The 24,269-nt window shown below is 50.8% G+C and overlaps 1 protein-coding gene across 4 annotated transcripts in view; it reads left to right on the plus strand.

The window, feature by feature from the left end:
• bicra (BRD4 interacting chromatin remodeling complex associated protein) overlaps positions 1-24,269 on the plus strand; it is a 79,020-nt gene that overhangs the window by 25,492 nt on the left and 29,259 nt on the right. For 2 of the 4 annotated variants that reach the window (XM_090219005.1, XM_090219004.1), the window contains 5 exons: positions 6,180-6,323; positions 11,201-11,800; positions 21,111-21,387; positions 21,655-21,791; positions 22,763-22,894. In XM_090219005.1, coding sequence (XP_090075131.1) covers positions 6,180-6,323; positions 11,201-11,800; positions 21,111-21,387; positions 21,655-21,791; positions 22,763-22,894 — 1,290 coding nt within the window. The remainder of the gene's footprint in view (positions 1-6,179; positions 6,324-11,200; positions 11,801-21,110; positions 21,388-21,654; positions 21,792-22,762; positions 22,895-24,269) is intronic. The other 2 variants (XM_090219006.1, XM_090219007.1) reach the window with 2 other exon arrangements.

Raw genomic sequence — 24,269 nt, forward strand, 5'->3', positions numbered from 1 at the left:
TGTTATCAGACTAGATACTGTATGTTATCAGACTAGATACTGTATGTTATCAGACTAGATACTGTATGTTATATTTTATATGATTTTATAGTAAGAAGAATATAATTGAACTTAGCTTAATAAAATATAAAGGATATTTTTCCCATTCAGAAGTGTGCGGATATGAAGTGTCTGTGTTGAGCATAATAGACATCATTTGAAACAGGTCTTATACGTTAGATTTAGAGTTATTTGACAACTTTAGTTGTAAATTATACAAACCTTGGAATGTGTTAGAAATCAAAAGATATATCGGCTGCATGGTGGGACTATAGACTATTGATGACTTCAGTAAGTTTGCTGTCTGTTCCTTGCCTCCGGCTGCACAAGCTGTTCATCAAGTGATCACATTTTCACCCATCAGACTATTCTCAGTTGAATATTGTCTTTACTAATATGTCAAATGAGTTTTGATTTATCAAATTTGGCAGGAACAGGGTCAAGAATGAAAAATACATTATGTGACTGGAGGCCACTTTCCCTCCGTTATGTTTTTCATTCATGTCAGGCTGGCTACTCCAGTGATGTTGCTGTGGGACAGGTGACATCCCAAACTGTGGTGTTGCTGTGGGACAGGTCACATCCCAAACTGTGGTGTTGCTGTGGGACAGGTCACATCCCAAACTGTGGTGTTGCTGTGGGACAGGTCACATCCCAAACTGTGGTGTTGCTGTGGGACAGGTGCCATTCCAAACTGTGTATACCGTGATGTTGCTGTGGGACAGGTGACATCCCAAACTGTGTATACCGTGATGTTGCTGTGGGACAGGTGACATCCCAAACTGTGGTGTTGCTGTGGGACAGGTCACATCCCAAACTGTGGTGTTGCTGTGGGACAGGTCACATCCCAAACTTTGGTGTTGCTGTGGGACAGGTAGCATTCCAAACTGTGTATACCGTGATGTTGCTGTGGGACAGGTGACATCCCAAACTGTGTATACCGTGATGTTGCTGTGGGACAGGTGACATCCCAAACTGTGATGTTGCTGTGGGACAGGTCACATCCCAAACTGTGGTGTTGCTGTGGGACAGGTGACATCCCAAACTCTGGTGTTGCTGTGGGACAGGTGGCATCCCAAACTCTGGTGTTGCTGTGGGACAGGTGGCATCCCAAACTGTGATGTTGCTGTGGGACAGGTGACATCCCAAACTGTGATGTTGCTGTGGGACAGGTCACATCCCAAACTGTGGTGTTGCTGCGGGACAGGTGACATCCCAAACTGTGGTGTTGCTGTGGGACAGGTGGCATCCCAAACTCTGGTGTTGCTGTGGGACAGGTGGCATCCCAAACTGTGGTGTTGCTGTGGGACAGGTCACATCCAAAACTGTGGTGTTGCTGCGGGACAGGTGGCATTCCAAACTGTGTATACCGTGATGTTGCTGTGGGACAGGTGACATCCCAAACTGTGTATACCGTGATGTTGCTGTGGGACAGGTGGCATTCCAAACTGTGGTGTTGCTGTGGGACAGGTGGCATTCCAAACTGTGGTGTTGCTGTGGGACAGGTGGCATTCCAAACTGTGGTGTTGCTGTGGGACAGGTGGAATTCCAAACCGTGTATACCGTGGTGTTGCTGTGGGACAGGTGACATCCCAAACTGTGGTGTTGCTGTGGGACAGGTGGCATTCCAAACCGTGATGTTGCTGCGGGACAGGTCACATCCCAAACTGTGTATACCGTGGTGTTGCTGTGGGACAGGTGGCATTCCAAACCGTGTATACCGTGGTGTTGCTGTGGGACAGGTGACATCCCAAACTGTGATGTTGCTGCGGGACAGGTGACATCACAAACTGTGTACGCCGTGATGTTGCTGTGGGACAGGTCACATCCCAAACTGTGATGTTGCTGCGGGACAGGTCACATCCCAAACTGTGGTGTTGCTGTGGGACAGGTCACATCCTAAACCATGATGTTGCTGCGGGACAGGTCACATCCCAAACTGTGATGTTGCTGCGGGACAGGTCACATCCCAAACTGTGATGTTGCTGCGGGACAGGTCACATCCCAAACTGTGATGTTGCTGTGGGACAGGTCACATCCCAAACTGTGATGTTGCTGCGGGACAGGTCACATCCCAAACTGTGGTGTTGCTGTGGGACAGGTCACATCCTAAACCGTGATGTTGCTGCGGGACAGGTCACATCCCAAACTGTGATGTTGCTGCGGGACAGGTCACATCCCAAACTGTGATGTTGCTGTGGGACAGGTCACATCCTAAACCGTGATGTTGCTGCGGGACAGGTAGCATTCCAAACTGTGATGTTGCTGTGGGACAGGTGGCATCCCAAACTGTGTATACCGTGATGTTGCTGCGGGACAGGTGGCATCCCAAACTGTGATGTTGCTGTGGGACAGGTGGCATCCCAAACTGTGTATACCGTGATGTTGCTGTGGGACAGGTCACATCCTAAACCGTGATGTTGCTGCGGGACAGGTGGCATCCCAAACTGTGATGTTGCTGTGGGACAGGTGGCATCCCAAACTGTGTATACCGTGATGTTGCTGTGGGACAGGTGACATCCCAAACTGTGATGTTGCTGCGGGACAGGTCACATCCCAAACTGTGGTGTTGCTGTGGGACAGGTCACATCCTAAACCGTGATGTTGCTGTGGGACAGGTGACATCCCAAACTGTGATGTTGCTGTGGGACAGGTCACATCCCAAACTGTGATGTTGCTGCGGGACAGGTGGCATCCCAAACTGTGTATACCGTGATGTTGCTGTGGGACAGGTTACATCCCAAACTGTGATGTTGCTGTGGGACAGGACACATCCCAAACTGTGATGTTGCTGTGGGACAGGTGGCATCCCAAACTGTGTATACTGTGATGTTGCTGTGGGACAGGTGACATCCCAAACTGTGATGTTGCTGCGGGACAGGTCACATCCCAAACTGTGATGTTGCTGTGGGACAGGTGACATCCCAAACTGTGATGTTGCTGCGGGACAGGTCACATCCCAAACTGTGTATACCGTGATGTTGCTATGGGACAGGTGACATACCAAACTGTGTATACCGTGATGTTGCTGTGGGACAGGTGACATCCCAAACTGTGATGTTGCTGCGGGACAGGTGGCATCCCAAACTGTGTATACCGTGATGTTGCTGTGGGACAGGTGACATACCAAACTGTGTATACCGTGATGTTGCTGTGGGACAGGTGACATCCCAAACTGTGTATACCGTGATGTTGCTGTGGGACAGGTGACATCCCAAACTGTGATGTTGCTGCGGGACAGGTGACATCCCAAACTGTGTATACCGTGATGTTGCTGCGGGACAGGTCACATCCCAAACTGTGATGTTGCTGCGGGACAGGTGCCATCCCAAACTGTGTATACCGTGATGTTGCTGTGGGACAGGTGACATTCCAAACTGTGTATACCGTGATGTTGCTGTGGGACAGGTGACATCCCAAACTGTGATGTTGCTGTGGGACAGGTGACATCCCAAACTGTGTATACCGTGATGTTGCTGCGGGACAGGTGGCATTCCAAACTGTGTATACCGTGATGTTGCTGTGGGACAGGTCACATCCCAAACTGTGGTGTGTTGTAATGTAACAAAATGTGGAAAAAGGTCATTACGACCTGAGGGTAGTTAGAGCCCTGAGTACCAGGCCATTACGACCTGAGGGTAGTTAGAGCCCTGAGTACCAGGCCATTACGACCTGAGGGTAGTTAGAGCCCTGAGTACCAGGCCATTACGACCTGAGGGTAGTTAGAGCCCTGAGTACCAGGCCATTACGACCTGAGGGTAGTTAGAGCCCTGAGTACCAGGCCATTAGGACCTGATGGTCGTTAGAGCCCTGAGTACCAGGCCATTAGGACCTGATGGTCGTTAGAGCCCTGAGTACCAGGCCATTAGGACCTGATGGTCGTTAGAGCCCTGAGTACCAGGCCATTAGGACCTGATGGTCGTTAGAGCCCTGAGTACCAGGCCATTAGGACCTGATGGTCGTTAGAGCCCTGAGTACCAGGCCATTAGGACCTGATGGTCGTTAGAGCCCTGAGTACCAGGCCATTAGGACCTGATGGTCGTTAGAGCCCTGAGTACCAGGCCATTAGGACCTGATGGTCGTTAGAGCCCTGAGTACCAGGCCAGTAGGACCTGATGGTCGTTAGAGCCCTGAGTCCCGGGCCATGAGGGCCCGCTGGTCGTTAGTACTACCAACGTCTGTCCAGAGTGCATAAAAGGAGATTACAGTGGTTCAATGGTCACATATAATTTGATTTGAATGTGGTCAGGACCCACGACTGCCGGTATGGCAGGAAAACTGTCACCGCAACAGCCCTACTCTCTACCTCTCCTCTTTACCTCTCTACCTCCACCCCTACCTCTCCTCTTTACCTTTCTACCTCCACCCCTCCTCTCTACCTCTCCTCTTTACCTCTCTACCTCCACCCCTACCTCTCCTCTTTACCTCTCTACCTCCACCCCTCCTCTCTACCTCTCCTCTTTACCTCTCTACCTCCACCCCTATCTCTCCTCTTTACCTCTCTACCTCCACCCCTCCTCTCTACCTCTCCTCTTTACCTCTCTACCTCCACCCCTCCTCTCTACCTCTCCTCTTTACTTCTCTACCTCCACCCCTACTCTCTACCTCTCCTCTTTACCTCTCTACCTCCACCCCTCCTCTCTACCTCTCCTCTTTACCTCTCTACCTCCACCCCTCCTCTCTACCTCTCCTCTTTACCTCTCTACCTCCACCCCTCCTCTCTACCTCTCCTCTTTACCTTTCTACCTCCACCCCTCCTCTCTACCTCTCCTCTTTACCTCTCTACCTCCACAACTACCTCTCCTCTTGACCTCTCTACCTCCACCCCTCCTCTCTACCTCTCCTCTTTACCTCTCTACCTCCACCCCTCCTCTCTACCTCTCCTCTTTACCTCTCTACCTCCACCCCTCCTCTCTACCTCTCCTCTTTACCTCTCTACCTCCACCCCTACCTCTCCTCTTTACCTCTCTACCTCCACCCCTCCTCTCTACCTCTCATCTTTACCTTTCTACCTCCACCCCTCCTCTCTACCTCTCCTCTTTACCTCTCTACCTCCACAACTACCTCTCCTCTTGACCTCTCTACCTCCACCCCTCCTCTCTACCTCTCCTCTTTACCTCTCTACCTCCACCCCTCCTCTCTACCTCTCCTCTTTACCTCTCTACCACTCCTCCTCTACCTCTCCTCTCCTCACTATCTCTACCACTCCTCCTCTACCACTCCTCCTCTACCTCTCCTCTCTACCTCTCCTCTCTACCTCTCCTCTCTACCTCTCCTATTTCCTCTCTACCTCCACCCCGTCTCTCTGCCTCTCCTCTCTACCACTCCTCCTCTACCTCTCCTCTCTACCTCTCCTATTTCCTCTCTACCTCCACCCCTTCTCTCTGCCTCTCCTCTCTACCACTCCTCCTCTCCTCACCATCTCTACCGCTCCTCCTCTACCTCTCCTCTCCTCACCATCTCTACCACTCCTCCTCTACCTCTCCTCTCTACCTCTCCTCTTTCCTCTCTACCTCCACCCCTACTTTCTACCACTCCTCCTCTACCTCTCCTCTCCTCACTATCTCTACCACTCCAGTCTCTGTTGACATTGTTGTTGATCTGAAGTGAACAGTTAATATTGGCCAACAAGATAACAGAGTGATGCATCATGGATGATAGACTGATTCCAATGGTACCTGACCTACCTACCTCTGGTTTCCTATTTTACTCATCTTCTCCATTTTTCTCTGCTCTCCCTCTCTCTCCCCCTCTCTCTCCCCCTCTCTCTCCCCCTCTCTCCCCCTCTCTCCCCCTCTCTCTCCCTCCCTCTCCCTCCCTCCCTCCCTCTCCCTGCCTCCCTCTCCCTGCCTCCCTCTCCCTGCCTCCCTCTCCCTGCCTCCCTCTCCCTGCCTCCCTCTCCCTGCCTCTCTCTCCCTGCCTCTCTCTCCCTGCCTCTCTCTCCCTGCCTCTCTCTCCCTGCCTCTCTCTCCCTGCCTCTCTCTCCCTGCCTCTCTCTCCCTGCCTCTCGCTCCCTGCCTCTCGCTCCCTGCCTCTCGCTCCCTGCCTCTCGCTCCCTGCCTCTCTTATCTCTCTCTCTCTCTCTCTCCATCCCTCTCTCTCCTCCCTCTCTTCTTGAATCGTTAATGTGCCCATGTCAGGACCAGCGACAGACAGAGAATGACCCCGCCCCCTCTGTCTCAGTGGGCGTCCCAGCGTCCGTTATCGTCAGCAGCAACAGCAGCTCTGGCAACACACCCTCGGGTCTTGACAGCCAATTAGCTGAGGCAGCAGTGGTAAACCAGGTAGACAATACGCCCCTTAATGCTAAGCCCCACCCCCTTGTTGCTGCCACTCTGTTAGGACATTGTCTGCCTCTCTCTCTCACTCCCTCTCACTCCCTCTCACTCCCTCTCACTCCCTCTCACTCCCTCTCACTCTCTCTCACTTCCTCTCACTCTCTCTCACTCCCTCTCACTCCCTCTCACTCACTCCCTCTCACTCCCTCTCACTCTCTCTCACTCTCTCTCACTCCCTCTCACTCCCTCTCACTCCCTCTCACTCACTCTCTCTCACTCCCTCTCACTCCCTCTCACTCTCTCTCACTCCCTCTCACTCCCTCTCACTCCCTCTCACTCCCTCTCACTCCCTCTCACTCTCTCTCACTCCCTCTCATTCCCTCTCACTCTCTCTCACTCTCTCTCACTCCCTCTCACTCTCTCTCACTCCCTCTCACTCACTCTCTCTCACTCTCTCTCACTCCCTCTCACTCCCTCTCACTCCCTCTCACTCCCTCTCACTCCCTCTCTCTCACTCTCTCTCACTCCCTCTCACTCCCTCTCACTCCCTCTCACTCCCTCTCACTCCCTCTCACTCCCTCTCACTCCCTCTCACTCCCTCTCACTCCCTCTCACTCTCTCTCACTCTCTCTCACTCCCTCTCACTCTCTCTCACTCCCCCTGCACAATTTGTTTCCTCTAAATCACCAGTCCGCTCTCACTTTGTTTCACATGCATGTGTTCCTGAATGTGACATCACTACTCATGTATAATACTAGACCTGTCATATCTCATCATACTAGACCTGTCATACCTCATCATACTAGACCTGTCATATCTCATCATACTAGACCTGTCATACCTCATCATACTAGACCTGTCATATCTCATCATACTAGACCTGTCATATCTCATCATACTAGACCTGTCATACCTCATCATACTAGACCTGTCATATCTCATCATACTAGACCTGTCATATCTCATCATACTAGACCTGTCATATCTCATCATACTAGACCTGTCATATCTCATCATACTAGACCTGTCATATCTCATCATACTAGACCTGTCATACCTCATCATACTAGACCTGTCATACCTCATCATACTAGACCTGTCATACCTCATCATACTAGACCTGTCATATCTCATCATACTAGACCTGTCATATCTCATCATACTAGACCTGTCATACCTCATCATACTAGACCTGTCATACCTCATCATACTAGACCTGTCATATCTCATCATACTAGACCTGTCATACCTCATCATACTAGACCTGTCATATCTCATCATACTAGACCTGTCATATCTCATCATACTAGACCTGTCATATCTCATCATACTAGACCTGTCATACCTCATCATACTAGACCTGTCATATCTCATCATACTAGACCTGTCATATCTCATCGTACTAGACCTGTCATATCTCATCATACTAGACCTGTCATATCTCATCATACTAGACCTGTCATATCTCATCGTACTAGACCTGTCATATCTCATCATACTAGACCTGTCATATCTCATCATACTAGACCTGTCATACCTCATCATACTAGACCTGTCATATCTCATCATACTAGACCTGTCATATCTCATCATACTAGACCTGCTCCTCTCCCATCCTGCTCCTCTCCCTTCCTCCGGCTCCTTGCTCCTCTCCCCTCCTACGGCTCCTTGCTCCTCTCCCCTCCTACGGCTCCCTGCTCCTCTCCTCTCCCATCCTGCTCCTCTCCCCTCCTACGGCTCCTTGCTCGTCTCCCCTCCTCTCCCATCCTGCTCCTCTCCCCTCCGCTCCCCTCCTCTCCCATCCTGCTCCGCTCCCCTCCGCTCCCCTCCTCTCCCATCCTGCTCCTCTCCCCTCCTACGGCTCCTTGCTCCTCTCCCCTCCTCTCCCATCCTGCTCCTCTCCCCTCCTCTCCCGTCCTTGCTCCTCTCCGCTCCTACGGCTCCCTGCTCCTCTCCCCTCCTCCGGCTCCTCTCCCCTCCTCTGGCTCCCTGCTCCTCTCCCCTCCTCTCCCATCCTTGCTCCTCTCCGCTCCTACGGCTCCCTGCTCCTCTCCCCTCCTATGGCTCCCTGCTCCTCTCCCCTCCTCCGGCTCCCTGCTCCTCTCCCCTCCTCTGGCTCCCTGCTCCTCTCCCCTCCTACGGCTCCCTGCTCCTCTCCTCTCCCATCCTGCTCCTCTCCCCTCCTACGGCTCCTTGCTCCTCTCCCCTCCTCTCCCATCCTGCTCCGCTCCCCTCCTCTCCCATCCTGCTCCCCTCCTCTCCCATCCTGCTCCTCTCCCCTCCTACGGCTCCTTGCTCCTCTCCCCTCCTCTCCCCTCCTCTCCATCCTGCTCCTCTCCCCTCTCCCATCCTTGCTCCTCTCCGCTCCTACGGCTCCCTGCTCCTCTCCCCTCCTCCGGCTCCTTGCTCCTCTCCCCTCCTCTGGCTCCCTGCTCCTCTCCCCTCCGGCTCCCTGCTCCTCTCCCCTCCTCCGGCTCCCTGCTCCTCTCTCCTCCTCCGGCTCCCTGCTCCTCTCCCCTCCTCCTGCTCCTCTCCTCTCCTCCGGCTCCCTGCTCCTCTCCCCTCCTCCGGCTCCCTGCTCCTCTCCCCTCCTCTCCCATCCTTGCTCCTCTCCCCTCCTCTGGCTCCCTGCTCCTCTCCCCTCCTCCGGCTCCCTGCTCCTCTCCCCTCCTCTGTCTCCCTGCTCCTCTCCCCTCCTCCGGCTCCCTGCTCCACTCCCCTCCTCCGGCTCCCTGCTCCTCTCCCCTCTTCCGGCTCCCTGCTCCTCTCCCCTCCTCTGGCTCCCTGCTCCTCTCCACTCCTCTGGCTCCCTGCTCCTCTCCCCTCCTCTGGCTCCCTGCTCCTCTCCCCTCCTCCGGCTCCCTGCTCCTCTCCCCTCCTCCGGCTCCCTGCTCCTCTCCCCTCCTCCGGCTCCCTGCTCCTCTCCCCTCCTCCGGCTCCCTGCTCCTCTCCCCTCCTCTGGCTCCCTGCTCCTCTCCCCTCCTCTGGCTCCCTGCTCCTCTCCCCTCCTCCGGCTCCCTGCTCCTCTCCCCTCCCCTCCTCCGGCTCCCTGCTCCTCTCCCCTCCTCCGGCTCCCTGCTCCTCTCCCCTCCTCCGGCTCCCTGCTCCTCTCCCCTCCTCTGGCTCCTCTCCCCTCCTCCTGCTCCTCTCCCCTCCTCCTGCTCCTCTCCCCTCCTCCGGCTCCCTGCTCCTCTCCCCTCCTCTGGCTCCCTGCTCCTCTCCCCTCCTCTGGCTCCCTGCTCCTCTCCCCTCCTCTGGCTCCCTGCTCCTCTCCCCTCCTCCGGCTCCCTGCTCCTCTCCCCTCCTCCGGCTCCCTGCTCCTCTCCCCTCCTCTCCCATCCTTGCTCCTCTCCCCTTCTACGGCTCCTTGCTCCTCTGTTGACTACAGTGACTGTGATACCCCCCATTTGCTCCAGTCTCTCTACCCCTCTCATGCAACAACTGGGTTTTGCCCCAAACCTAGATGCCCAACCCCTTCTATTCCCAGAAACCCCTTGGCTTAAACCTTGCCAGAACCCGCGTCCACCGGTTCCCCTCAGCATAATAACACAAGATCATCTCTCCTCCTTTCAACTGTCTCTCGCAGGCCAGGCAGAATGCTACACCTTTTTGGCTTTCTCATCGTGTTGTGTTTCAGGTTGGAGGATGGACTTGTTCTTTTCCACGGGCAGTAGTATAACACTAGCCCTAGTTTTCCTGTAGAAACTGACCAGCAGGGTGCTTGTGTCTCTGTGTGGTCCTCACAACCTGTTCTCTCTGAAAGTTGATCATGTGTGTCATCATGCTGTCCCCTGTATATAGCCTCCACATTGACTGCTGTTTTCGTTCTGATGTCCTGTATCTGCTTGTCCTCTCCTCCTCTCTCTCCTCCTCTCTCCAGCTCTCCTCCTCCTTTCTGTCCTCTCTCTCTGTCCTCTCTCTCTCCTCCTCTCTGTCCGCTCTATCCTCTCTATCCTCTCTGTTCTGCTCCTCTCTCTCCTCCTCTCTCCAGCTCTCCTCCTCCTTTCTGTCCTCTCTCTCTGTCCTCTCTCTCTCCTCCTCTCTCCTGCTCTCCTCCTCCTTTCTGTCCTCTCTCTCTGTCCTCTCTCTCTCCTCCTCTCTGTCCGCTCTATCCTCTCTATCCTCTCTGTTCTGCTCCTCTCTCTCCTCCTCTCTCCTGCTCTCCTCCTCCTTTCTGTCCTCTCTCTCTCCTCCTCTCTGTTCTCTCTAATCCTCTCTGTTCTGCTCCTCTGCTCTCCTCCTCACTGCTCTCCTCTCCTCTGTCCTCGCTCCTCTCTGCTCCTCTCCTGTTTTTGCTTGATGTCCTATACCTGCCTGTGCTCCTCCTCTGCGCCTCCCTGCTCCGCTCCTCCTCTGCTCATCCCTGCTCCTCTCTGCTCCTCCCTGTTCCTCCTCTGCTCCTTTCTGCTCCTCTCCTGTTTTTGCTTGATGTCCTATACCTGCCTGTGCTCCTCCCTGCTCCTCCTCTGCGCCTCCCTGCTCCACTCCTCTCCGCTCCTCCCTGCTCCTTCTCTGCTCCGCTCCTCTCCGCTCCTCCTCTGCTCCTCCCTGCTCCTCCTCTGCTCCTCCTCTGCTCCTCCTCCGCTCCTCCTCCGCTCCTCCTCCGCTCCTCCTCTGCTCCTCCTCTGCTCCTCCTCTGCTCCTCCTCTGCTCCTCCTCTGCTCCTCCTCCGCTCCTCTCCGCTCCTCCTCTGCTCCTCCCTGCTCCTCCTCTGCTCCTCCTCTGCTCCTCCTCCGCTCCTCCTCTGCTCCTCCTCTGCTCCTCCTCTGCTCCTCCTTGATGTTATAATGCTGTTTTCACATGTTTTATTTTCTTAAAGTCTGGTATTATTTGGAGCCTCTGTGTCTGATGTGTTTCCTGTCTGTTTTGACCTCTAACCCTAGATGCCCCAGGCGGCTGGACAGCAGTTGAAGCTCCAGAGCCTGTCCCCCTCCCAGCCCCTGGCCTCCCACACTGCTCCCCCTCTGTCGGACAGCCCTCAGCCCTCCCCCTTCCCCCTGCAGTCCCCCCTCCACCATGGCCAGTCCCGCACCCCCTCCCAGCCACAGACCCCTGTCCGCTCCTGCACCCCCTCATCTCTTCCCTCAATGTTCATTATCCACAACCAGATCCCTGGCTCCCCCCAGCCTGCACAACAACAACAACAACAACAACAACAACAACAACAACAACAACAACAACAACAGCAGCAGCAACAGATGCACATCCAGTCCCGGCCCCCCTCCCAGCCTGCTCCCTACCAACCTGACGTCCCCCCTCCCACCTGCTCCCCCAAACCCTCCCAGACTCTCCAGGGCCCTCCTGCAGGGTTCCAATTTACGGTGCCCGAGGTGGGGGCCCCCGGCGGTGGAGTGGTGAAGACCCAGGCTCAGCCCATCGCTCAGCCCATCGCTCAGCCCATCGCTCAGCCCATCGCTCAGCCCATCGCTCAGCCCATCGCTCAGCCCATCGCTCAGCCCTCTCCGCAACAGAAACTACAGCAGGTCTGAAGTGACACACCCTAACACTTATCTCGCTGCTCGGATGTTTTGATTGGTTAAGTTATCACATCTTATCAAATCACAGTTTATTTGTCACAAGCGCCCTGAATTCAACAGGTGTAGTAGACCTCACAGTGAAATGCTGAATACAACAGGTGTAGTAGACCTCACAGTGAAATGCTGAATACAACAGGTGTAGTAGACCTTACAGTGAAATGCTGAATACAACAGGTGTAGTAGACCTCACAGTGAAATGCTGAATACAACAGATGTAGTAGACCTCACAGTGAAATGCTGAATACAACAGGTGTAGTAGACCTCACAGTGAAATGCTGAATACAACAGGTGTAGTAGACCTCACAGTGAAATGCTGAATACAACAGGTGTAGTAGACCTCACAGTGAAATGCTGAATACAACAGGTGTAGTAGACCTCACAGTGAAATGCTGAATACAACAGGTGTAGTAGACCTTACAGTGAAATGCTGAATACAACAGGTGTAGTAGACCTTACAGTGAAATGCTGAATACAACAGGTGTAGTAGACCTTACAGTGAAATGCTGAATACGACAGGTGTAGTAGACCTTACAGTGAAATGCTGAATACAACAGGTGTAGTAGACCTCACAGTGAAATGCTGAATACAACAGGTGTAGTAGACCTTACTGTGAAATGCTGAATACAACAGGTGTAGTAGACCTGACAGTGAAATGCTGAATACAACAGGTGTAGTAGACCTCACAGTGAAATGCTGAATACAACAGGTGTAGTAGACCTTACAGTGAAATGCTGAATACAACAGGTGTAGTAGACCTCACAGTGAAATGCTGAATACAACAGGTGTAGTAGACCTCACAGTGAAATGCTGAATACAACAGGTGTAGTAGACCTTACAGTGAAATGCTGAATACAACAGGTGTAGTAGACCTCACAGTGAAATGCTGAATACAACAGGTGTAGTAGACCTCACAGTGAAATGCTGAATACAACAGGTGTAGTAGACCTGACAGTGAAATGCTGAATACAACAGGTGTAGTAGACCTCACAGTGAAATGCTGAATACAACAGGTGTAGTAGACCTTACAGTGAAATGCTGAATACAACAGGTGTAGGTAGACCTCACAGTGAAATGCTGAATACAACAGGTGTAGTAGACCTCACAGTGAAATGCTGAATACAACAGGTGTAGGTAGACCTTACAGTGAAATGCTGAATACAACAGGTGTAGTAGACCTCACAGTGAAATGCTGAATACAACAGGTGTAGTAGACCTTACAGTGAAATGCTGAATACAACAGGTGTAGGTAGACCTCACAGTGAAATGCTGAATACAACAGGTGTAGTAGACCTTACAGTGAAATGCTGAATACAACAGGTGTAATAGACCTTACAGTGAAATAACAATATATACAGGGTATTACGGTACAGAGTCAATGTGGAGGCTATATACAGGGTGTTACGGTACAGAGTCAATGTGGAGGCTATATACAGGGTGTTACGGTACAGAGTCAATGTGGAGGCTATATACAGGGTGTTACGGTACAGAGTCAATGTGGAGGCTATATACAGGGGCTACCGGTACAGAGTCAATGTGGAGGCTATATACAGGGGCTACCAGTACAGAGTCAATGTGGAGGCTATATACAGGGGGTACCGGTACAGAGTCAATGTGGAGGCTATATACAGGGTGTTACGGTACAGAGTCAATGTGGAGGCTATATACAGGGTGTTACGGTACAGAGTCAATGTGGAGTCTATATACAAGGTATTACGGTACAGAGTCAATGTGGAGGCTATATACAGGGGGTACCGGTACAGAGTCAATGTGGAGGCTATATACAGGGTGTTACGGTACAGAGTCAATGTGGAGGCTATATACAGGGGGTACCGGTATAGAGTCAATGTGGAGGCTATATACAGGGGGTACCGGTACAGAGTCAATGTGGAGGCTATATACAGGGGGTACCGGTACAGAGTCAATGTGGAGGCTATATACAGGGGGTACCAGTACAGAGTCAATGTGGAGGCTATATACAGGGGGTACCGGTACAGAGTCAATGTGGAGGCTATATACAGGGGGTACCGGTACAGAGTCAATGTGGAGGCTATATACAGGGGGTACCGGTACAGAGTCAATGTGGAGGCTATATTCAGGGGGTACCAGTACAATGTGGAGGCTATATACAGGGGGCACCGGTACAGAGTCAATGTGGAGGCTATATACAGGGGGTACCGGTACAGAGTCAATGTGGAGGCTATATACAGGGGGTACCGGTACAGAGTCAATGTGGAGGCTATATTCAGGGGGTACCAGTACAATGTGGAGGCTATATACAGGGGGTACCAGTACAGAGTCAATGTGGAGGCTATATACAGGGTGTACCAGTACAGAGTCAATGTGGAGGCTATATACAGGGGGTACCGGTACAGAGCCAATGTGGAGGCTATATACAGGGGGCACCGGTACAGAGTCAATGTGGAGGCTATATACAGGGGGTACCGGTACAGAGTCAATGTGGAGGCTATATACAGGGGGTACCGGTACAGAGTCAATGTGGAGGCTATATACAGGGGGTACCGGTACAGAGTCAATGTGGAGGCTATATTCAGGGGGTACCAGTACAATGTGGAGGCTATATACAGGGGGCACCGGTACAGAGTCAATGTGGAGGCTATATACAGGGGGTACCGGTACAGAGTCAATGTGGAGGCTATATACAGGGGGTACCGGTACAGAGTCAATGTGGAGGCTATATTCAGGGGGTACCGGTACAGAGTCAATGTGGAGGCTATATACAGGGGGTACCGGTACAGAGTCAATGTGGAGGCTATATACAGGGGGTACCGGTACAGAGTCAATGTGGAGGCTATATACAGGGGGTACCGGTACAGAGTCAATGTGGAGGCTATATACAGGGGGTACCGGTACAGAGTCAATGTGGAGGCTATATACAGGGGGTACCGGTACAGAGTCAATGTGGAGGCTATATACAGGGGGTACCGGTACAGAGTCAATGTGGAGGCTATATACAGGGGGTACCAGTACAATGTGGAGGCTATATACAGGGGGCACCGGTACAGAGTCAATGTGGAGGCTATATACAGGGGGTACCGGTACAGAGTCAATGTGGAGGCTATATACAGGGGGTACCGGTACAGAGTCAATGTGGAGGCTATATTCAGGGGGTACCGGTACAGAGTCAATGTGGAGGCTATATACAGGGGGTACCAGTACAATGTGGAGGCTATATACAGGGGGCACCGGTACAGAGTCAATGTGGAGGCTATATACAGGGGGTACCGGTACAGAGTCAATGTGGAGGCTATATACAGGGGGTACCGGTACAGAGTCAATGTGGAGGCTATATTCAGGGGGTACCAGTACAATGTGGAGGCTATATACAGGGGGTACCAGTACAGAGTCAATGTGGAGGCTATATACAGGGTGTACCAGTACAGAGTCAATGTGGAGGCTATATACAGGGGGTACCGGTACAGAGCCAATGTGGAGGCTGTATACAGGGGGCACCGGTACAGAGTCAATGTGGAGGCTATATACAGGGTGTTACGGTAAAGAGTCAATGTGGAGGCTATATACAGGGGGTACCGGTACAGAGTCAATGTGGAGGCTATATACAGGGGGGTACCGGTACAGAGTCAATGTGGAGGCTATATACAGGGGGTACCGGTACAGAGTCAATGTGGAGGCTATATACAGGGGGGTACCGGTACAGAGTCAATGTGGAGGCTATATACAGGGGGTACCGGTACAGAGTCAATGTGGAGTCTATATACAGGGTGTTACGGTACAGAGTCAATGTGGAGGCTATATACAGGGGGTACCAGTACAATGTGGAGGCTATATACAGGGGGCACTGGTACAGAGTCAATGTGGAGGCTATATACAGGGGGTACCGGTACAGAGTCAATGTGGAGGCTATATACAGGGTGTTACGGTACAGAGTCAATGTGGAGTCTATATACAAGGTATTACGGTACAGAGTCAATGTGGAGGCTATATACAGGGGGTACCGGTGCAGAGTCAATGTGGAGGCTATATACAGGGTGTTACGGTACAGAGTCAATGTGGAGGCTATATACAGGGGGTACCGGTATAGAGTCAATGTGTAGGCTATATACAGGGGGTACCGGTACAGAGTCAATGTGGAGGCTATATACAGGGGGTACCGGTACAGAGTCAATGTGGAGGCTATATACAGGGGGTACCAGTACAGAGTCAATGTGGAGGCTATATACAGGGGGTACCGGTACAGAGTCAATGTGGAGGCTATATACAGGGGGTACCGGTACAGAGTCAATGTGGAGGCTATATACAGGGGGTACCGGTACAGAGTCAATGTGGAGGCTATATTCAGGGGGTACCAGTACAATGTGGAGGCTATATACAGGGGGCACCGGTACAGAGTCAATGTGGAGGCTATATACAGGGGGTACCGGTACAGAGTCAATGTGGAGGCTATATACAGGGGGTACCGGTACAGAGTCAATGTGGAGGCTATATTCAGGGGGTACCAGTACAATGTGGAGGCTATATACAGGGGGTACCAGTACAGAGTCAATGTGGAGGCTATATACAGGGTGTACCAGTACAGAGTCAATGTGGAGGCTATATACAGGGGGTACCGGTACAGAGCCAATGTGGAGGCTATATACAGGGGGCACCGGTACAGAGTCAATGTGGAGGCTATATACAGGGGGTACCGGTACAGAGTCAATGTGGAGGCTATATACAGGGGGTACCGGTACAGAGTCAATGTGGAGGCTATATACAGGGGGTACCGGTACAGAGTCAATGTGGAGGCTATATTCAGGGGGTACCAGTACAATGTGGAGGCTATATACAGGGGGCACCGGTACAGAGTCAATGTGGAGGCTATATACAGGGGGTACCGGTACAGAGTCAATGTGGAGGCTATATACAGGGGGTACCGGTACAGAGTCAATGTGGAGGCTATATTCAGGGGGTACCGGTACAGAGTCAATGTGGAGGCTATATACAGGGGGTACCGGTACAGAGTCAATGTGGAGGCTATATACAGGGGGTACCGGTACAGAGTCAATGTGGAGGCTATATACAGGGGGTACCGGTACAGAGTCAATGTGGAGGCTATATACAGGGGGTACCGGTACAGAGTCAATGTGGAGGCTATATACAGGGGGTACCGGTACAGAGTCAATGTGGAGGCTATATACAGGGGGTACCGGTACAGAGTCAATGTGGAGGCTATATACAGGGGGTACCAGTACAATGTGGAGGCTATATACAGGGGGCACCGGTACAGAGTCAATGTGGAGGCTATATACAGGGGGTACCGGTACAGAGTCAATGTGGAGGCTATATACAGGGGGTACCGGTACAGAGTCAATGTGGAGGCTATATTCAGGGGGTACCGGTACAGAGTCAATGTGGAGGCTATATACAGGGGGTACCAGTACAATGTGGAGGCTATATACAGGGGGCACCGGTACAGAGTCAATGTGGAGGCTATATACAGGGGGTACCGGTACAGAGTCAATGTGGAGGCTATATACAGGGGGTACCGGTACAGAGTCAATGTGGAGGCTATATTCAGGGGGTACCAGTACAATGTGGAGGCTATATACAGGGGGTACCAGTACAGAGTCAATGTGGAGGCTATATACAGGGTGTACCAGTACAGAGTCAATGTGGAGGCTATATACAGGGGGTACCGGTACAGAGCCAATGTGGAGGCTATATACAGGGGGCACCGGTACAGAGTCAATGTGGAGGCTATATACAGGGGGTACCGGTACAGAGTCAATGTGGAGGCTATATACAGGGTGTTACGGTAAAGAGTCAATGTGGAGGCTATATACAGGGGGTACCGGTACAGACTCAATGTGGAGGCTATATACAGGGGGGTACCGGTACAGAGTCAATGTGGAGGCTATATACAGGGGGTACCGGTACAGAGTCAATGTGGAGGCTATATACAGGGGGTACCGGTACAGAGTCAATGTGGAGGCTATATACAGGGGGTACCGGTACAGAGTCAATGTGGAGGCTATATTCAGGGGGTACCAGTACAATGTGGAGGCTATATACAGGGGGCACCGGTACAGAGTCAATGTGGAGGCTATATACAGGGGGTACCGGTACAGAGTCAATGTGGAGGCTATATACAGGGGGTACCGGTACAGAGTCAATGTGGAGGCTATATTCAGGGGGTACCAGTACAATGTGGAGGCTATATACAGGGGGTACCAGTACAGAGTCAATGTGGAGGCTATATACAGGGTGTACCAGTACAGAGTCAATGTGGAGGCTATATACAGGGGGTACCGGTACAGAGCCAATGTGGAGGCTATATACAGGGGGCACCGGTACAGAGTCAATGTGGAGGCTATATACAGGGGGTACCGGTACAGAGTCAATGTGGAGGCTATATACAGGGGGTACCGGTACAGAGTCAATGTGGAGGCTATATACAGGGGGTACCGGTACAGAGTCAATGTGGAGGCTATATTCAGGGGGTACCAGTACAATGTGGAGGCTATATACAGGGGGCACCGGTACAGAGTCAATGTGGAGGCTATATACAGGGGGTACCGGTACAGAGTCAATGTGGAGGCTATATACAGGGGGTACCGGTACAGAGTCAATGTGGAGGCTATATACAGGGGGTACCGGTACAGAGTCAATGTGGAGGCTATATACAGGGGGTACCGGTACAGAGTCAATGTGGAGGCTATATACAGGGGGTACCGGTACAGAGTCAATGTGGAGGCTATATACAGGGGGTACCGGTACAGAGTCAATGTGGAGGCTATATACAGGGGGTACCAGTACAATGTGGAGGCTATATACAGGGGGCACCGGTACAGAGTCAATGTGGAGGCTATATACAGGGGGTACCGGTACAGAGTCAATGTGGAGGCTATATACAGGGGGTACCGGTACAGAGTCAATGTGGAGGCTATATTCAGGGGGTACCGGTACAGAGTCAATGTGGAGGCTATATACAGGGGGTACCAGTACAATGTGGAGGCTATATACAGGGGGCACCGGTACAGAGTCAATGTGGAGGCTATATACAGGGGGTACCGGTACAGAGTCAATGTGGAGGCTATATACAGGGGGTACCGGTACAGAGTCAATGTGGAGGCTATATTCAGGGGGTACCAGTACAATGTGGAGGCTATATACAGGGGGTACCAGTACAGAGTCAATGTGGAGGCTATATACAGGGTGTACCAGTACAGAGTCAATGTGGAGGCTATATACAGGGGGCACCGGTACAGAGTCAATGTGGAGGCTATATACAGGGGGTACCGGTACAGAGTCAATGTGGAGGCTATATACAGGGTGTTACGGTAAAGAGTCAATGTGGAGGCTATATACAGGGGGTACCGGTACAGAGTCAATGTGGAGGCTATATACAGGGGGGTACCGGTACAGAGTCAATGTGGAGGCTATATACAGGGGGTACCGGTACAGAGTCAATGTGGAGTCTATATACAGGGTGTTACGGTAAAGAGTCAATGTGGAGGCTATATACAGGGGGTACCGGTACAGAGTCAATGTGGAGGCTATATACAGGGGGGTACCGGTACAGAGTCAATGTGGAGGCTATATACAGGGGGTACCGGTACAGAGTCAATGTGGAGTCTATATACAGGGTGTTACGGTACAGAGTCAATGTGGAGGCTATATACAGGGGGTACCAGTACAATGTGGAGGCTATATACAGGGGGCACTGGTACAGAGTCAATGTGGAGGCTATATACAGGGGGTACCGGTACAGAGTCAATGTGGAGGCTATATACAGGGGGTACCGGTACAGAGTCAATGTGGAGGCTATATACAGGGGGCACTGGTACAGAGTCAATGTGGAGGCTATATACAGGGGGTACCGGTACAGAGTCAATGTGGAGGCTATATACAGGGTGTTACGGTACAGAGTCAATGTGGAGGCTATATACAGGGGGTACCAGTACAAAGTCAATGTGGAGGCTATATACAGGGTGTTACGGTACAGAGTCAATGTGGAGGCTATATACAGGGGGTACCAGTACAGAGTCAATGTGGAGGCTATATACAGGGGGCACTGGTACAGAGTCAATGTGGAGGCTATATACAGGGGGTACCGGTTAGTTCAGGTAGGATGTACATGTAGGTAGAGCTAATTAAAGTGACTATGCATAGATGACAACAGATACTAGCAGCGGTGTAAAAGAGAGGGGAGGGGGGGGGGGGGGGTGCTAATAGTTTGGGGTAGCCATTTGATTAGATGTTCAGGAGTTGAATGGTTTGGTGGTAGAAGCTGTTTAGAAGCCTCTTGGTCCTAGACTTTCTCTTTTATGTTATTGACTGTATGTTTGTTTACTCCATGTGTAACTCTGTGTTGTTGTTGGTGTCACACTACTTTGCTTTATCTTGGCCAGGTCGCAGGGGGGCGGCAGGGTAGCCTAGTGGTTAGAGCGTTGGACTAGTAACCGGAAGGTTGCACGTTCAAACCCCCGAGCTGACAAGGTACAGGCAGTTAACCCACTGTTCCTAGGCCGTCATTGAAAATAAGAATTCGTTCTTAACTGACTTGTCTAGTTAAATAAAGGTAAAATAAATAAAATAAAAGTTGTAAATTAGAACTTGTTCTCAACTATCCTACCTGGTTAAATAAAGGTGATCTGGTCTACCTGGTTAAATAAATGTGATCTGGTCTACCTGGTTAAATAAAGGTGATCTGGTCTACCTGGTTAAATAAAGGTGATCTGGTCTACCTGGTTAAATAAAGGTGATCTGGCCTACCTGGTTTAATAAAGGTGATCTGGCCTACCTGGTTAAATAAAGGTGAAATCAAATCCAAATAAAGACTTGGCTCTCCGGTGCCGCTTGCCGTGCGATAGCAGAGGGAACAATCTATGACTTAGGTGGCTAGAGTCTTTGACAATTTTTAGGGCCTCCTGACACCGCCTGGTGTAGAGGTCCTAGATGGTTGTCAGCTTGATGGCTGTACGCACTGCCTTGCGGTCGGAGGCCGAGCAGTTGCCATATCAGGCAGTGATGCCAGTCAGGAGTCAGGAGGCTCTCGATGGTGCAGCTGTAGAACCTTTTTGAGGATCTGAGGACCCATGCCCAATCTTTTCAGTCTCCTGAGGGGGAAATAGTTGTGAAGAGGGCACGACAAAACCTGTCTTCTACTTGCATGTTTTTTTGCCTGATATGTGAGTGGTGTCTTAGTCCAGCAAAACCATCTTTTCGATTATTATATATGTTAGAATCAAAGTATTTCTACTCATTTCTGTTCTATCTGTCCATTATTCACTCTCAGGTCCAACAGAACATTTTACTACAGGCCAAACAACAGCAGCATAGCCAACCCCAAACTCCACCCCAACAACAAGCCCAGTTCAACTCACAGCAAGATATGCCTGCTCTTCTGATCCCACAACAGGCCCAGTCCAGCTCACAGCAAGATGTGCCTGCTCTTCTGATCCCACAACAGGCCCAGTCCAGCTCACAGCAAGATGTGCCTGCTCTTCTGATCCCACAACAGGCCCAGTCCAGCTCACAGCAGGCGTCTGTGCTGGTCAAGACTCCTGCCACAGGTCAGAAAGAAACAACATTCACAGCTGCCAAAAACAACAACCCTGATGACGACCAAAAGCCCAAAACCCGTTGCTTCTACTTTTAGCAATAAATAAGATTATTTTTAAATTGAAATCCATTGTCCATCAAGTGTTGCTGAATCTCTTCACTTCTTCAGTTTGGTTGGCAGTGATCTCTTCATTAAAAAACAACTACAGTGAAATGTTTGACTCTCTCTCTGTCTCTCTCTCTCTCTCTCTCTCTCTCTCTCGCTCTCGCTCTTTCAGCATCCAATGACGTGCAGGTGTTCTCAGGAGTGCAGGGTCAAGGTGGAGTTGAGGTGAACCATGGGGGCGTGGCTCCAGCTAGTTTTAGCCAGTCAGCACATCCGCCTGGTCAACAGTCACTACACCAGTCTGTGCAGGTGGGTAGTACCTACTGACACTCAGTGCTCCTTTCAACCATTTGATAGAAGTAGTTGTAGCAGTAGCAGTAGTAGTAGTTGTAGCAGTAGTGGTAGCGGTAGTAGTAGTAGTAGTAGTAGCAGTAGTAGTAGCAGTAGTAGCAGTAGTAGTAGTAGTAGCGGTAGTAGCAGTAGTAGCAGTAGTAGCAGTAGTAGTAGTAGTAGTAGTAGTAGTAGTGGCAGTAGTAGTAGCAGTAGTAGCAATAGTAGTAGTAGCAGTAGTAGTAGTTGTAGCAGTAGTAGTAGTAGTTGTAGCAGTAGTAGTAGTAGTAGTAGTAGTAGTAGCAGTAGTAGTAGTTGTAGCAGTAGCAGTAGTAGTAGTAGTTGTAGCAGTAGTAGTAGTAGTAGCAGTAGTAGTAGTAGTAGCAGTAGTAGCAGTAGTAGCAGTAGTAGTTGTAGTAGTTGTAGCAGTAGTAGTAGCTGTAGTAGTAGTTGTAGCAGTAGTAGTTGTAGCAGTAGCAGTAGTAGTAGTAGTTGTAGCAGTAGTAGTAGTAGTTGTAGCAGTAGCAGTAGTAGCAGTAGTAGTAGTAGTAGTAGCAGTAGTAGTAGTAGTAGTAGTAGTAGTTGTAGCAGTAGCAGTAGTAGCAGTAGTAGTAGTAGTTGTAGCAGTAGTAGTAGTAGTAGTTGTAGCAGTAGTAGTAGTAGTTGTAGCAGTAGTAGTAGTAGTTGTAGCAGTAGTAGTAGTAGCAGTAGTAGCAGTAGTTGTAGTAGTAGCAGTAGTAGTAGTAGCAGTAGTAGCAGTAGTAGCAGTAGTAGTAGTTGTAGCAGTAGTAGTAGTAGTTGTAGTAGTAGTAGTGAAAAGGAAAGCTTTATTGTCCATCCAATTGACATAAATAAGAATTTGGTCTTAACTGACATACCTGGATGAAAGGTTAAATAAGATAAATATGTAAGAAAACAACATGATTATTTTGTTTCTACTGCTCCCCCAGTCAAAGACTGAAGGACTGATCGGTCAGATGGGGGTGAGGAGCCTGGGGATGATCCAGGTGATCGGGTCAGGTCTGGGTCAGATGACGTCAACACAGCAGCACACCCCTGGTCTGGTCTCGCTACAAACACAGGTGAGGAGACACTCAACCGATCCTACTGGGTTCCATTTGTTCATGTTCTTAATCCTGGTTCTGGGACCCAAAGGGCTGTACATGGTTGTTGTTGCCCGAGCAGTACCACCTCTGATTTAAAAAAAATGATGAATGGCTTGGTGGTGATTAGTGGTATACGGAGTGTACTGCTAGGGGGAAAACAACAGAGAACAGCCCTTTGGGTTTCCGGGACGAGGATTAAGAACCACTGTTGTATGTAATGCTATTTGTCACACTCGCCAAATATCTTACAGTGAAATACTGACTTACAAGCCCTTAACCAACAATGCAGTTTTAAGGAAAGGGGGGAAAAAAAGTGTTAAGTATTTACTTAAACTGAAATGAATCAAATAAAAAAAATAAGTTTATTTTTTATTTTTTAAATAACAAATAATTAAAGAGAAACAATAAAATAACAATAGCGAGGCTATATACAGGGGGTACTGGTACAGAGTCAATGTGGAGGCTATATACAGGGTGTTACGGTACAGAGTCAATGTGGAGGCTATATACAGGGTATTACGGTACAGAGTCAGTGTGGAGGCTATATACAGGGTATTACGGTACAGAGTCAATGTGGAGGCTATATACAGGGGGTACCGGTACAGAGTCAATGTGGAGGCTATATACAGGGTATTACGGTACAATGTGGAGGCTATATACAGGGGCTACCGGTACAGAGTCAATGTGGAGGCTATATACAGGTTATTACGGTACAGAGTCAATGCGGAGGCTTTATACAGGGGGCACCGGTACAGAGTCAATGTGGAGGCTATATACAGGGGGTACCGGTACAGAGTCAATGTGGAGGCTATATACAGGGGTACCGGTACAGAGTCAATGTGGAGGCTATATACAGGGGGTACCGGTACAGAGTCAATGTGGAGACTATATACAGGGGATACCGGTACAGAGTCAATGTGGAGGCTATATACAGGGTATTACGGTACAGAGTCAATGTGGAGGCTATATACAGGGTATTACGGTACAGAGTCAATGTGGAGGCTATATACAAGGGGTACCGGTACAGAGTCAATGTGGAGGCTATATACAGGGTATTACGGTACAGAGTCAATGTGGAGGCTATATACAGGGTATTACGGTACAGAGTCAATGTGGAGGCTATATACAGGGGGTACCGGTACAGAGTCAACGTGGAGGCTATATACAGGGTATTACGGTACAATGTGGAGGCTATATACAGGGGCTACCGGTACAGAGTCAATGTGGAGGCTATATACAGGTTATTGCGGTACAGAGTCAATGCGGAGGCTTTATACAGGGGGCACCGGTACAGAGTCAATGTGGAGGCTATATACAGGGGGTACCGGTACAGAGTCAATGTGGAGGCTAT

This window comes from Oncorhynchus mykiss, chromosome 24 (assembly GCF_057628025.1).
Source record: "Oncorhynchus mykiss isolate SJ-2025 chromosome 24, ASM5762802v1, whole genome shotgun sequence".
NCBI classification, from domain to species: domain Eukaryota; kingdom Metazoa; phylum Chordata; class Actinopteri; order Salmoniformes; family Salmonidae; genus Oncorhynchus; species Oncorhynchus mykiss.